Source organism: Panthera tigris, chromosome F2 (genome assembly GCF_018350195.1).
Source record: "Panthera tigris isolate Pti1 chromosome F2, P.tigris_Pti1_mat1.1, whole genome shotgun sequence".
NCBI lineage: Eukaryota > Metazoa > Chordata > Mammalia > Carnivora > Felidae > Panthera > Panthera tigris.
Window position 1 is genome coordinate 63132545 of NC_056676.1, and position 16063 is coordinate 63148607.

A 16063-nucleotide genomic window follows, 5' to 3' on the forward strand; every position below is an offset into this window, starting at 1 on the left:
TCAGTAATATATTTTAACTCACTGTCTCCAAAATACCACTTCAAAATGTAAGATTTTGCTTGAACAAAATTTTCAACGTGAAAAATACCAATCAGCTATTTTATGTTCTTATTTTTCCTACTCAATATTTTAAGATCCAGTGCAGATTTTACACTTGCAGCTCATCTCAATTCGGACTCGCCACCCCTCAAGGCTTGGCAGCCACATGTGACCTGTGGCTGCTATTCTGGAGAGCCTCCCTCTAGCCCTTTTTGAAACCACTGCAGGGCAGGGTGATATCCTGGTGAGTGTGTATGTCATTTTTCAGTCCCTCATCTCAGAGATCTTTGTCTGTGGCTAAATTCCTGAATGTTTGTGTTAAAGAAGCACCTTGTTACCTATACTTTGCAGTGTTGGTTTGGACACCTCCATAAAGCTGGGTGCCAGTGACACAAATTTCTGGAATGGTGACAACAATTCTCCCTTCCCCAGCACACTGATTTCACAATCATATTTTCTTTCACCTCTGTTTTTTTAATATTCCCTTTGATTTTTAAATATTTCCACAAGTCAGAAATTGTTGACTGCCATCACTTAGACTGGTTCTCTCATTACTCAGAAAGGGCTTATCCAGTATATAACCCAGTGTTCTGGACCACTTTCTTAAATTTCTGCTTTTCATTGTGGGATCCTTTGGATTTTTGCTGACAGCAGAACAATATTATTAATGGTGCATTGGCGTTATTGTGACATTTCAGACATCTATGTGTCCCTGTATGTTTATTAACTTCACTTGTGTTGGTTAAAAGATGAAGTTATTGTCATTTCTTTTCCACAAATGTAAAAATTGAGGCCAAGGGACTGTCCATAACCAGTTCAATCACAGGGGAGTCAGAGATGAGTTGCTGGAAGGCATATCTTTTGTGTGTGTGACTTTATGTCTTATCCCTCTTGGCCTCTGAATCAAGCATAGTTTGTTACAAGGTGTGGGTTGCAAATAAACAGAAAGCATTTGTTTTTTGAGCTTTTAATTTCATGTCTCTAAGCCTGGGTTTGGAACAGCATCAGGATTCTGTTTTGCCGCAAATAACGGCAAATGTAGTAATGATGGGCTTGAATAGAGCAGTTCCTGGAACAGCTCAGGCAGCAAGCTGTTCCAGGTGGAGAATCCTGGGCTGGTAAGAGGTGGATATAGCCCCATCCATCTCTGTGTGGCCCTTCCTAATGGATGCCAGGCCTCAAGTCTGCACTGTGGGCAGGAAGAAGATAGAATGGCCAAGAGCTGTCACCTAGCAAGACTTTGCTTTTCTTTAGGAAAGGTTGCCTTTCCCAGGGAATTATACCTATATCACATGGGCCATCACTATGTCACATGGTCACCCCTTGGTGGAAGGCAATCAGTGAACTAATGCTTTTACCCAGGCACACTGCTACCCTGAGCAAATAATAAAAGTGGAAGAAAGAGAGAATGTGTTTTGGACAGCAGCCAGCATTGTCATCCACAAGGACAAATGTCTTTATCATTAAGTGACTATGGGATCTTCCCTGTGAAACATGGGCTTCCAAGGAATAGTTGTCTTCTTTTGTCCACACACGGAGTTCCTTATCGCTCTAAGTGATACTTGAAATAGAAGGGAACCAAGGTTAATGTCTTAGTTTGGACCACTGCACCATGATTATCTTAACATTAGGGGGCTTCTGGGATGAATGGGAATTGTCTGTATTATGTTTTGCTGCCTTTCTATGAATCTAAAATGATTTCAAAATATAAAGTTTATCTTTTAAAAAGTAGGCAAGGATTTTCCAATATCTATATTCCTTTTTGGTATAAGAAAAGGTGAATACAGATATAAATGATATAGAAAATATAGGAAGACAGTTTTAAAAAAAAAAACAACAACCTAAATCTCACCACTGATTTCTTTCTTTTTGAATATCTTCTTTTTACTATTTTGAATGTACCATACTCTTCAGTCTCATAAGGAACACCTGATAAATTGCTCTACAGTAAAGTTACAGCACGTTCTGTGGTAACCTTTCTGGGAAGAGTTAGAAATTGCCATCTGGGTGGCATAACAACAGACACTCAGATCAATAGAACAGAATAGGGAACCCAGAAATGGACCCACAAACGTATGGCCAACTAATCTTTGACAAAGCAGGAAAGAATATCCAATGGAATAAAGACAGTCTTTTCAGCAAGTGGGGCTGGGAAAACTGGACAGTGACATGCAGAAGAATGAACCTGGACCGCTTTCTTACACCATACACAAAAACAAACTCAAAATGGATGAAAGACCTAAATGTAAGATAGGAAGCCATGAAAATCCTCAAGGAGAAAGCAGGCAAAAACCTCTTTGATCTTGGCCGCAGCAACTTCTTACTCAACACGTCTCCACAGGCAAGGGAAACAAAAGCAAAAATGAACTACTGGGACCTCATCAAAATAAAAAGCTTCTGCACAGCGAAGGAAACAAGCAGCAAAACTAAAAGGCAACCGATGGAATGGGAGAAGATATTTGCAAACAACATATCAGATAAAGGGTTAGTATCCAAAATCTATAAAGAACTGATCAAACTCAACACCCCAAAAAAAACCCAAACAAATAATCCAGTGAAGAAATGGGCAAAAGACATGAATAGACATTTCTCCAAAGAAGACATCCAGATGGGCAACCGACACATGAAAAAATGCTCAACATCTCTCATCATCAGGGAAATACAAGTCAAAACTGCAATGAGATACCACCTCACACCTGTCAGAATGGCTAACATTAACAACTCAGGAAACAACAGGTGTTGGCCAGGATGCAGAGAAAGAGGATCTCTTGCATTGTCGGTGGGAATGCAAGCTGGTGCAGCCACTCTGGAAACCAGTATGGAGATTTCTCAAAAAATTAAAATAGAACTACCTACGACCCAGCAATTGCACTAGTAGGTATTTATCCAAGGGATACAAGTATGCTGTTTCGAAGGGACACATGCACCTCGATGTTTATGGCAGCACTACCAACAATAGCCAAAGTACGGAAAGAGCCCAAATGTCCATCGATGGATGAATGGATAAAGAAGATGTGATATATATATATATATATATATATATATAATATGGAGTATTACTCAGCAATCAAAAAGAATGAAATCTTGCCATTTGCAACTACGTGGATGGAACTAGAGGATATTATGCTAAGTGAAATTAGTCAGAGAAAGACAAATATCATATGGCTTCACTCATATGAGGACTTTAAGACACAGAACAAATGAACATAAGGAAGGGAAGCAAAAATAATATAAAAACAGGGAGGGGGACAAAACATAAGAGACTCTTAAATATGGAGAACAAATAGAGGGTTACTAGAGGGGTTGTGGAAGGGGGATGGGCTAAATGGTAAGGGGCATTAAGGAACCTACTCCTGAAATCATTGTTGCACTAAATGCTAATTTGGATGTAAATTTAAAAAATTAAACTAAAAAAAAGAAAGAAACTCAGCACCATGGCCACCAAAAAAAAAAAAAATGCCATCTGGGAATCGGGCTTTGGTGGGTTTTCACCTGCCATGGTTCCTGGGTACCTCTAGCATCACACTGGATATCCTTCTCCATGTTGTTGGCCCTGCTGAGTTGATCTGGTGTAGGTTGGATGCCTCCTTTTCTTCCAGAACACCTAAAGTTGCTTCCAGATTCTTCCCCTACATGGGTGATGTCTGCAAAGGCTTATACCTTGGAAAGGTATCTTTTGGGTACGGATACCTTGGGCCCTCAAGGAAACCCACACATGGCCAACATTAATGGAGTGCCTCTAAGGACCAAAAACTATAATGGGCTTTTTTACCTATGTTATGCAATTAGTTCTTCAACTCATATTACAGATGAATATAATTGAAGCTCAGGGCAGTTAAGTAACTTACTAAAGACTAGGCATTCAGCACTGAACAAAACATGAGTATCAAAGATGAATAATCTTGAGGATTCTGCCAGTGTTTTCTCAGGCTGAGTAAAATGGAAAGTGAAAAAAATCATCTGTATAGTTTGGACAAATACAATGCAGTTCATCATTTAAAAACAAAACAATACAACAGAGTGAAGCTGGTGTTCAACCCAGGGCCATCTGAGACCGTCATCGTTCTGTTCTTTCAATAAGCAATTCCAAGGTAATAAATGTTTTGGCCTGGTGAAGAGTTTTGTGGAAATCTGCCCATCCAAATTGCCTTCCGTAAACTATAGACAGGAATAAATGAGAGAAAAGCAAATTCTGTTTTGTGTGTGTGTGTGTGTGTGTGTGTGTGTGTGTGTGTGTGTGTGTGTGTGTATGTGTGTGTTTGTAAGCTTATTCACTTCCTCATTTGGCATTGTTATATCTTTGGTTGGGAGACAGTCTAGCCAGGAGATTACAAGATGGGGTTCCAGAGTCAACCTGTCAGTGTTTCTGTCTTGGACCTTCCAGTTAATAACTATGGAACCTTGGGTAAGTTTACCTTGTGTAATCCTGTTTTCTCATCTGTAAAATGGGAATAATCATAATAGCTCTCCCATAGTGCTGCTATGAGACCTGAATGATATAATCATGCATGTGCTATTAAGCATAGGACCTGGCACAGAGTGTCACTCAACAAATGCTAGCCGATTCTTACTCTCATTATTGTTATCAATATTCTCAGCATCAGATGCCTTGGTGGGGTAGAGCTTAATATAAGTGTGATGGCTTCATCCATGCTGGCCTTACACAGTATGTTATACATACTCCGTGATGAATGTATACATGTGAAATAAATCAACACTGAGGTGCTTTCATTAGGCCTTTGGATTTATGCCAAGAAGCCCAAAAGATCTAGAACAGAGTTACAAAGTTTTTTCATTGACTTTTGTATGTGAGATACTCCATTTCCTGGACAACATAAATTTGGTTTTAGACCTCTCTGTGCTCTTGGTATGATTTAGTCTCTGAAAAACATACCCTTTGTTCTGAGTTTTATCACTAACAAAGGTTCTAGTCCTTGGAAGGCACCCAGCTATTATTTAATGATGCATAGTGAAGAATAAAACATACTTTGACCTGCCATCTGTTTATTACCTTTACATTTCTGGCTGTCAGACACGGAGGCTGCAGAAACCTACACAATCACAATGCCGTGTTTTGATTTTCTTCTTTTCTGCCATCTTTACTAGACTCACTTTGATCCTTGTTCCTCACCTCCTTTCAATCAATTAAATTGGTGTAATTGGGTCTGGCTTTGTGACTGTGTTTTGTTTTAGTATTGTCAGCTAATAGGACTTCATACTCTAAAACCAATTTCCTGTTTTCATATCCTCTTATTACTGTTGTCAGTGCTTAGGAAGTAATTATTTTAGTTCTCTGACTCACTGTTGTTATTGCCTTTTGAAGAGTTTTATATTCCAGGCACCTAGCACTGTCCTTACATGGCATAGGCACTTAAATACAATTGCTCAATGTTCTTGAATCAAGGACTTTTGCTCCTTTGGGAAGCAGGGCTCTTTCAACTCCTGCATCCCCTTTAGGATGGTTTGAGATGGGTGGCTACAGCCTTCAGTATATCTCAGATAAAAAAAAATAGCTTTCACCTTCTGTTGTAGTTCATTCTCAGTTCTGGTTTTCCACCAAACACATTAATAAAAAGCATTATATTAGTATTTTTTTGTTTTAGTCTTGACAGTCTGTAAAATCTGCAATATACTAAGTGACCTGAGATGCTTGGACTCTGAAGGACTGTGTATTAGCAAGAGCACAGAGAGAGAGAGAGAGAGAGAATATCCCAAGCAGGCTCTGCACTAACAGCTCTGCACTAACTCCACAGTGTTACTGCAGAGCCCGACACGGGACTTGAACCCACGAACCACGAGATCGTGACCTGAGCTGAAATCAAGAGTCAGATGCTTAACCAACTGAGCTACCCAGGTGCCCCGAGACCATCCTATAAAAAGATTTGATGAAGTGCATCCGGGGAGCAGTTGGTGTCTGTGCATACTCTCCCCTCACTCCCGTCCAGCTCCCCTTATCACACTGCCGGATTCAGTTCACTTACTTCACGATGCCTGTTGTGTTAGGTCATTTGCCAGCAGACGTTTCAAGGATAGATGAAAGTATGTGACCTTCCTCCCTTCAACTAGATAAGTAGCTTAAAATGTCTTCTATATTCAGCTGAGTTTGTAGGTTTCAAGGTGATAAATATTTATATTCATCCTTAGATTATATGTGTCAGTAGAGTAGAAGCCAATTTCCCCTCTTGTAGATAATCACTTTTTTAAAAAAAGTTTATTTTCAGAAAGAGTGAGAAAGAGAGAGAATGAGTGGAGGAAGCACAGAGAGAGAGAGAGAGAGAGAGAGAGAGAAAGAATCCCCAGCAGCCCCACGCTGAGAGTGCAGAGCCTGATACGGGGCTCCAAGTCATGAACTGAGAGATCATGACTTGAGCCAAAAATCAAGAATTGGACATTTACCCAACTGAGCCACCCAGGTGTCCCGATAATCACTTTTAAAAATCTCTTTGTGTTTGTTAAAGTCATCCTAATAACTTATAATAGAAAAACGTAGCCACATTATCCACAAAAAGTCAACTATATCACTTTGTTATTTTGGTAGATTACATGCCATTTCCCTCATGCTTTCTGAAAAGTAAAGCACACTGCGAATCAGGATCTATTTTCTCTTACCAAATATCAACAACATTGTGAGCTTAGTGCTTCTAGAACCCCCGCTTTCATAAGCAATTAGACCCTCTTGTATTTAATGGCTTTAGCTTTCTGGCTGTGGCTGCTTTTTCTCCTGTTTTATATCTATTTTGATACCAAGCCAAGTCAAGTCCCTTGGGAATGCCACCAGTATAAAAGGGAAGTCTTCATAAGTCCCAGGAATATAAATTGAATGAGTCAATAATTATCACTTTTTAATTACAACTGTAATTATAAGAGCACAACCAGAATATTGCAGGATTTTTTTTTTTTTTTACCTCAATACCCAGGATTCGTGGTCTCGCTGCTTTGAAGAATAAAGAGGTGGATGCAAAATATAATGAGCAGTAGGCAAAAGTTTATTAGAGTATAAGATCAGGGTATGAAAGCTCTCTTTACTGAGTGGGGAACCTCTGAAAGTGAATGCTCATGGCAATAGGCAAGGGTCTTTGTTTTCCAAGGTTCTGGTCAGCACCCCAACCCTTCCCCCTTGTTCCTTCACAGGTCCTACCCTTATTGGCTTGATAGCTCTGGGTGCTGAGTTGTCCATTCCTGATGGGCTTGATTCCATTATATGAGGGGTGGTCTATGGCCATACCTTCCTTGTAGGTCATACTTTAATGGTCTACTAGTTATTTTTAGTTAGGTCTTTTTTTCAAATTCCTGAGAGGAACCTGAGGGGGAGAAGTGGTGTCTGTTACATTCTTAAGATGAACCTTACCCCTGAGGGGGTTTGCTGTGGTCAGACACTCCCAGCATTGTTCCAAAATAGGTGTTTTTTCCCCACCCAGGGACCTCAGGTCCTAACCTTTCCCTCTCTGCCTACTGAATCCTATCTTTTCCCATAATAATACTAGATCTTAAATGTTCACTTTGAATATTCTCTCTTCGTACTTATTCCTGTTTACAGCTTCATATTCTCAAGGAGCAAAGAATGAAGTTTATTGAATTGTTCGTGACACCACATTTACTCTAAATAAAAGTCCCGTATAGTGTTGAGATCTGAGAAGTGAAGGACTGGAACAGTCTCCAGATTTAGAGACACCAGTCACAGTCTGCCAATTGATTTGTCTTTCCTTCCCTTTAATTTTTTCCCCCCATAGTTTAGGTAATTTCTTCTGTGTTTAGCAAAAAGCAAGACTCCTATGTAGCAAATGGTTTTGTATTTAATATAGAGAATGTCATGTTAAAGTATGGACAAAACCAATTCCTTTTTCTTTCTGGAATACGAACTATATGTCATTTAGCCATTGTGTATTTCTTGAGACTCTACATATGTAATTTATGGCTATAAAAATGGCTTTCTTCATCTAGTTACTTCCTAAAACGTCCTGTGTCTTAACTCACTCCCTACTTCTTGTTTTTGTCTCTTCTGAGATTTAAACATCTCCCATTGGGATAGTTGCCAATCTAGATCTGGATATCTGGTTAAGATTCCATATTTTTCATGAGTGAAAAGGTGACAGACCTGTGTGTGGGAGATGGGTGAAGTGTTCTTTGAAAGAAGGGCAGAAAAGGCAGAAGAAACAGGTTCTGTGCAGAAACTTAAATGACCAAAGGCTGCAGTCAATCTTTATGAGTCTAAGAATGAGAAGACTTAAACCACTAGATTTCAGTAGATTCCAGATGACATTCCGAATCTCTCACACCAGTTATTCCATTTCTTCTTCACAGCAAAGCTGTGCAAACTTAAAATGTTTAATAAACTGCCCAAATCACTCCTCCAGTCAAATTGGTGAACTGGGATCAAAACTGACGTCATCGGATTCTAGAACAATTGCTTTTTATTGCATGCTACTCATTTCGAGAAGTTATTCAGCGTAAGAAAATGTTGAGTAAAGTCCCAGCTTACTTGTTTTGTTATTATATGAAACACAGGGTATGGGCTTGAAAGGATGAACAGAACAGGTGTCACATTGCAGTCACCATGCTAAGATAGATGGCTGGGATAGTGCGCGCCACTTAGCAGGTGCTCACATTGTCGGATACATGAATGATGCCTTGTGTGACTGGTTGATGCTATAGTATGGCTTCTACCTGTGCTCTTTAAGCTTTTGTAACTATGATTATCTGTTTTATACCTAAGGCTACACTCACAAACAAAGCAAGTGCGCGGTATTCAGTGTTCATGTTATTAAACTTTTAATAAGAGAGAGAGAAAAAGTACCCTTTTAGAAGCAGCATAATTCATTGAAAACAATGCGAGTGACACATGCAATTGTCATTTTTCTATTCTGAGAGGAGAATTGGACTCCAGCTATGCCAGCCACACAGCTGGGGGATGAACACATGGAGATACTCAGTTCACAGTGTGGCTGCTCCTCACACACTAAAATCCAAATAAGTCCTTGAAACTTGCAGTGGGGTGTTAAATATGGTGCGTCATAAAATTGAATTCCCAGAAGCCAAATGGCAATATATCATCAGTACATGCTGTTAACTGTGAAAACAACAGTGGTTGTGAAATAATAAATGTATAATTGTTTGAGTTCTTACAATCTGCTTGCATTATGTTAAACAGGTATGGTCTACTATCGAATCCAATTTTTCTTTTCCCTGATTTGGTCACGGTTAAGGTCATTTACACTATTGGAGAGAGAATGTGATGAATAAGGACTATTTAAATTTAACCCTTTTATCTTATCTTAGGTGCTCAGTTTATCCTCTGAGCCATAGGTAGTGGAGAGCTGGGGAGGTGGAGATTGGAGAATGGGTATGACTTTAACCCTTGGTCAGTATTTAAAGCCTGAGGAGATTAAATTGATAGTCATATTTCCGCTTCAATTAAAAACACTTTTTAGGGGCACCAGGGTGGCTCAGTCCGTTAAGCATCCGACTTCAGCTCAGGAGGTGAACTCACGGTCCATGGGTTTGAGTCCCACGTCAGGCTGTATGCTAACAGCTCAGATCCTAGAGCCTGCTTTGGATCCTGTGTCTCCCTCTCTCTCTGCCCCTCCCCCACTCATGCTCTATCTCTCTGTCTCTCTCAAAAATAAATAAACACTAAAAAAATACTTTCTAAGGTACTTTTAGCCATTATGGAATTTGTTTGGATTCAGAATTTTTTTCTGGATTTATTTATTAGCAGGGCTAATGTTTCATATAATTCACAGTCCAAAGAGAAAACAGTAGATGTTAATAAATGTATATAAAACTGTGTATTTTCAGGTTGTAATTTAAGATACTGTTGCCAAGGTCAACTTGAGGATTCAAAGAATCTTAATAAACTCAGAAAAGTCTGCCAGAAACAAATAACTTACCTACAAAATTTTATTATAGTATTATCGAATGTAGTGATGTAGTAAATTTCTATAAAAATTTGATTATCCAAAAAAGAACCACTTTGTGTAGATATCATATCAAAGTGTAATTGGCTTATCTCTTGGTTCAGGATGCATTCAGCATCTCCCAAATCCAAGGATGCATTATTTATTAAGAACATGCAGAACTACCCCTGAATTAAGTATATTTGTCTTTGGGGCCAACATCATTCACTTAACCAAAGTGACGAGTTTATCACCATTTGAAGAGTGTGAAACACCCATATGAATCATTAAGTTAAACGTTGGCCGTGGACTCTCTTAATAGGGACCCACCTTTTTGAGACTCTGATATCCATGTAACCAGAAGAATTACTCATAGCAAGTGTGCACAATAAATACAGCTACACCCCAAGCTTGCATTTGCTGACCCAGCACGGTCATACCACGAGCCCACAGATTGGTTTAGGGGGAAGTGGTATAGACTAGCCGCTAAACAGTTTAAAGTTAGGTTGTGTTCCGGATATGCTGCTTATCTACCTATCACAGACTATTCACTTCCAGCCTTTTATGGAGTACCTACTCTGAGCCAAACACATGGTAGTCTAGGATTTTAAGATGCCGGAATGATTAACGGTCTGGGCCCTTAAGCAGAGTGACTTAGTTGGGAGAAAAAGATGTGCTCTCCCCACCACCAAAACAAACAAGCAAACAAATGGTATGGAGTCTCTATTATTTTTGCAACTCTCTGAGTCTTTAATTATTTCCAAATAAAAAAGTTAAAAAATAATTGGATGTGTTGCTATGGGACTAGCACTTTGCTGCGTACTGGGGACACAGGGCTAAATGAAGCCATGATCACTGCCCCAGAGAGCCTAGAGTTGAGTGGGAAAGGCAGAGAAGTGAATGGATAATGCAGGTGCAGTGTGGTAAGTGCTCAGATGGAGGGAGGTTCAGTAGGGGCTGGGGCAACACCAGGAAGAGTCTGACTTAGATCAGGGTTGAGATCAGGCAGAGCTCCCCTGGAGGAATTGAGTAGTAAATTTCTAAAGTGCACGGTACAGAAAGAATTTGGGACCATGTGTAGATTACAAGCTCATGGCATCATCTGTAGAATTAAACTCTTTCTTAAAAGACTTTTGTCCCCATTGGATGGAATCTTCTGGCTGCAGTGCTCAGTGGCCAGGATGCCAGTCATGCTCATCTGTTCTTTCTCCTCAGTGTCCAACAAGCACCCATTTGTGGACAGCAACCTTCTCTACCAGTTCAGAATGAACTTCCGGCGGAGGCGCAGACTGATGGAGCTGCTCAATGAGAAGTCCCCCTCTTCCCAGGAAACTCACGACAGTCCCTTCTGCCTGAGGAAGCAGAGCCACGACAATCGGAAATCTACCAGTTTTATGTCCGGTATGTCAGTTTCACCATGTAACTGATCACGTGCATTTGTCTTTTGAGAAATGTTAGGGTAATAACTCAGCATTGTGAAATTAGTTTCTCCAGCACGTTTTTTATTTATTCATAACCAAGAAGTATGGGGTGGAGGGCGGGGAAACCCAGCATTACCAAATTGTTCCTGGGCTGTCAACTTAGATGTCATGAAGATCGTTTTATAAAATAAGTATTTACATTATACAAGACCTCTTAACCTCTCATTTTGCCTTACTTGCTTTTCATTGATAAACAGGTCTTATATGTCATTAATTATCCAGTTTTCTAAATCACAGCACTGAAAAACTGTGTGCTTTAATGGTAAATAAAGACTTCTGAGGGCATAGACAAGTCAAAGGCAACTGATTGTCAACCTGTCATGAAGGGGTGACCCAGAACAAAGAAAAATTGTGAAAAGCAAACAGAGGAGCTCGGACGTTACATGGAAGGTCAAACAGTCCCATATTTACAATGAACCTTGACAGAAATGATGCTGACAGATGTTCACAAAGATAACCCCACTCGTCCGGAAAAGGTTAACTTGATGTGTCATTTGAAGAAGAGGGGTACTTAAAGGGATATCTTCAACTCCTCTGAAAACTTGGCATTGACTCGAGGAACTGGTTGGCCTAAGGTTTGGAAATTCCGGGCTTCACCTGAAACTCGGGGCACAATGAAAATGTGTGTCTTGAAAATGTGGTTATTTGTGGGAGGTGCAAGAGTGCTTGTAGCTATATCGAGTCCTTTCTGTGCCCCTGGCACTGAGCTAGGCTTATGTGCCTGAATTTTATTAATTCTCACAATATCCGAAAGAGGAAGGACTTTTCTTATCCCCATTTTATGGGTGGAGAAACTGAGGCTTGGAACAATGGAGGGGCTTACCCAAGGTCACACCATTAGAAAGTGGTGGACAGAGCTGGATCTCACACCGGTTCTGTCTTAACTCTCTCTCTCTATTTCTGCTCTCTCCTCCCCAATCTCCCTTGCCCTGGAGCTCCTCGGACACAGCCAGGGTGGAAGAAAGAATGAAGCAAGAGGAGAGAGTAAGCACTAGAGGGTCAGGTGTGTGCACACACACATCACGTGTTCCTCAGGGTCGCAGGTCGCAGTCTCCCGCAAATGCCGAGTAACTGTTCACGTTCTTACTAGTGCTAAGGTTTGCCGGTTTCTTGTGGACCCAATAGACCCGAAAAGTGACACTGATGAGAAAGAGGATATAGTGGCCGTGGTCACCATAAAAGCCAGTCGTTATTTTGTGCTTTCCACGTTCCAGGCACTAAGCGGGATGCTCTCTACCTACGGCTTCTTTCGTTTGAACACACACCTTCTCCTCTCCCTGTTGAAAGCCACCAGCTCTGTGGCAAAGAGGACCAGATCAGATCACAAAACTGCTGCCTCACATACACTTCCAAAGCCGAAATATGTGTTAATGTGTGTTAATCTCCTTCTTCCACGGCTCTGGGTGATTCATGACTTGCTATTAGATCGGGAGGCATTTATTATTACTGTTAATCCATTAAGTGTATAGCCGGCAGTTAATTTACCCCCTTCCAGGGACTGCCTAGCATGGGCTCGGTCGTTCTTGAAATAACGTTTTATATGGCTGCGTACTTTCACGTACATTATATAACCCACTCCTTGTACCGATCCTGTTGCATTATACCCACTTCACAGCTGGGGAAATTGAGGCTCAGAGAACTGAGGCGAGTGGCCCCATGTGATGCTATTAGCGAGTGGAAGGCTGCAAGTCGGATTCTTGCTCCTCTGACTCCAAGGCCAGGGTGCCTTTTTCTGGCACGTGTGACACGCCTGCTGTGTCTCATGGCTGAAAGCCCGTGTGTCTCATGGCCGCCGCCCTCCTGACTATGTGTTTCTGGCCCGCACAGTCAGCCCCAGCAAGGAGATCAAGATCGTGTCTGCGGTGCGGAGAAGCAGCATGAGCAGCTGTGGCAGCAGTGGCTACTTTAGCAGCAGCCCCACCCTCAGCAGCAGCCCCCCTGTGCTCTGCAACCCCAAGTCCGGTGAGTGGCCGAAAGGCAGCCCTGTTTCTGGCTGGGACTTTGGGGCACTTGGGACATGTGCGGGCTGCGTTCCCCGGGAAGCAGATTCTCAGACGGGGGAGGCTAGTGCGTGGGAATCTTGTGACAGCATGCTCACGGAGCCAAGGCCTGTCGAGAGGAAGGGAAGCACGCAGATTTGGGCACAGGGAGAATCGGGCTGCAGTGTAGCGTCAGGGAAGGCTGCACTGACCCCAAGGGGAGCTCTGGAGGTGGGATGGCCCTTCACAATTGTCCCAAATTGGGACTCAACTCTGTTAAACCCTCAGGTTAACCAGTCAGTTGATGTTGGCTGCCCTGGGAGGAGGGCCTGACTGTGGGCGAGGCAGCTCTCTTCAGAGGTCGTTCCAAAGACAGTTGAAGGTATCAGCTGGGAGATGCCCCTCGGTCCTGAAGAGAGTTTGAACAGATGCAGAGGTCTTTGGGGCCTTAGCACCCCCAAGGAAGAAGCACAGATCTGTGCAAAACCCAACTATCCCCGGAAATGACTCTTGGTGCCTTGCAGTTTCAAAACCTACTGATCAAACTGCATGGCCTTTACATTCCAGAAAAAAAAAATCTAGGGACAAAGATTGTCAATGAGCTTGTGCTTAGAAACAATTCCTCCTTGACCCAATCAGTTCTTCAGCCCACAGGAACCTGTAACTCACAGATACTACCACCTTCTCAAAGTCCGTTACCCACCTCTTTCCTAGGATTAGATTGCGTGGTCTCTGATGGTAATAATCACTGCCTTGAAAACCCCCCCGACTCCATTTGTTTAGTGCCCTGTTCACCCTCAGTTCAGTATATCACCTTCAGGGAAGGGAATTCATTCCTTTTGCTCTTGTTCCCTCATCGCCAGATTTGGGGGTACAAAGATGGAAGGTCATGACCAGTTCCCTCAGTGAATGTATCCTCTCTTTGGGGCCGGGGAGCATGTGTTAGAATAAGGACAAATAGATGTTGTTCAAAGGGTTTTAAGAGAAAACTCTGTTAGGCAAGTGGTATTTTACTTAATCTAACATTTTGTTTTGCTACCTTCTGGAGGATTAGCTAAAGAATAGAGTTGTAACCTGCAGCAAATGAGTGAAGAAACTTGCTTCCACACGGACTCTGGCTGGAAATCATTGAGCACCCATATGCTACCAGGTTTTCAATTAATGAAACACCGGTGATAAGGCAGAATGAGAAAGGAGGGCTATATTCTTAGAACTAGGCTTTTTGAAGCCCTGATCGAAATCTGATAGGTGTATCTAAAGTTAGAAGCAAAAGAATTCAGTTTCCGGAAGGGGTCAGCTATGCTAAAGCCATTTTGCAGGCTTACCACTGCATACAATAGTAGAATGAGAACAAAGTGTTAATTACTTAAATGAACTACACATCTGCGTTCCCTGAGGTGGGTTTGTATTGTTTCCTTTTTCTCCTTATGCCTTGTCACAAAGGGAAACGTTTACTGATAAGCAGGCAGCAAAGAAAGGTCAGGTTGCCTTTTTTGGGACTCTGCTATGGTTGTCTCTATTGTTTTAATTGTGGTTTGTAAGTCCTACCTCTTACCTATATTCTGACAAGCTTCTCCCTCTTAAGAGGGTTCCCAAGGTACAGTGAGCTTATGTGTGATTATTTTTCTCAAGCAGATAAACAGACCTTCACAGTAAGGCATTTAAAATTAATCATTATATTTATATCTGGATGTATTTTTTAGAACTATGTATAAAAGCCCTAAACCAGACCAAAAAAAAAAAAAAAAAAAAGTACTAGAGATATTACCATAATTTGTGTCCTTGTGATGAGTAAATAACTTCCCCAGGATTCAGAAAGAGAAAGCTAAAAGATAATTCCCTGGGCTTCAGGGTTTCTATCTTTTTTCAACAGAAGAAGGAGAAAGTGTATTAAAATAAATACTTTTATTTATCATTTATTTTATTTTATTGGTATAGTGATCAAACATTACAGTACAGTGTGATTCAAAACCACGATAAAATATCATCTCACACCTGTTAGAACGGCTATTATCAAAAAGACAAAAGATAACAAGTGCTGGCAAGGATGTGGAGGAAGAGGGACTCTCACGCACTGTTGCTGGGAATGCAAACTGATGCAGCCACCATGGGAAACAGTATGGGGCTCCTCAAAAAATTAAAAATAGAACTACCATATGATCTAGCCATTCCATTTCTGGGTACTTATCCAAAGGAAAGGAAGTTACTCAAAATGTCATCTGCACCCCATGTTCCTTGCAGCATTATTTACAATAGCCAAGCCATGGAAACAAACTAAGGGTCCATTGATTGATGAATGCATAAAGAAAATGAGGTGTATTTATACACAATGGAATATTACTCAGCCATAAGAAGAAGGAAATCCTGCTGTTCGCAACACCATGGATGGAATTTGAGGGCATTATGCTATGTGAAATGAGTGAAACAGACAAATATGTGGTCTCACTAATATGTGGAATCTAAAAAGAAAAAAAACAAACTTACATAGAGAACAGATTGATTGTTGCCAGAGGAATGGGTGAAGGCGGTCAAATGGTACAAACTTCCAGTTATAAAATAAACAAGTCCTGGGGCGCCTGGGTGGCTCAGTCGGTTAAGCCTCAGACTCTTGGTCTTGACTCACATATGATCTGGCGGTTTGTGAGTTCGAGACCCGCATCACATTCTCTCT

General features: G+C 41.2%; 1 protein-coding gene across 1 annotated transcript in view; it reads left to right on the forward strand.

Moving 5' to 3' along the window:
- Positions 1-16063, forward strand: part of DEPTOR (DEP domain containing MTOR interacting protein) — a 134666-nt gene that overhangs the window by 79117 nt on the left and 39486 nt on the right. Inside the window, exons 5-6 of the mRNA XM_007075589.3 lie at positions 11148-11333; positions 13241-13375. Of these exons, the coding sequence (XP_007075651.1) occupies positions 11148-11333; positions 13241-13375 (321 nt within the window). The remainder of the gene's footprint in view (positions 1-11147; positions 11334-13240; positions 13376-16063) is intronic.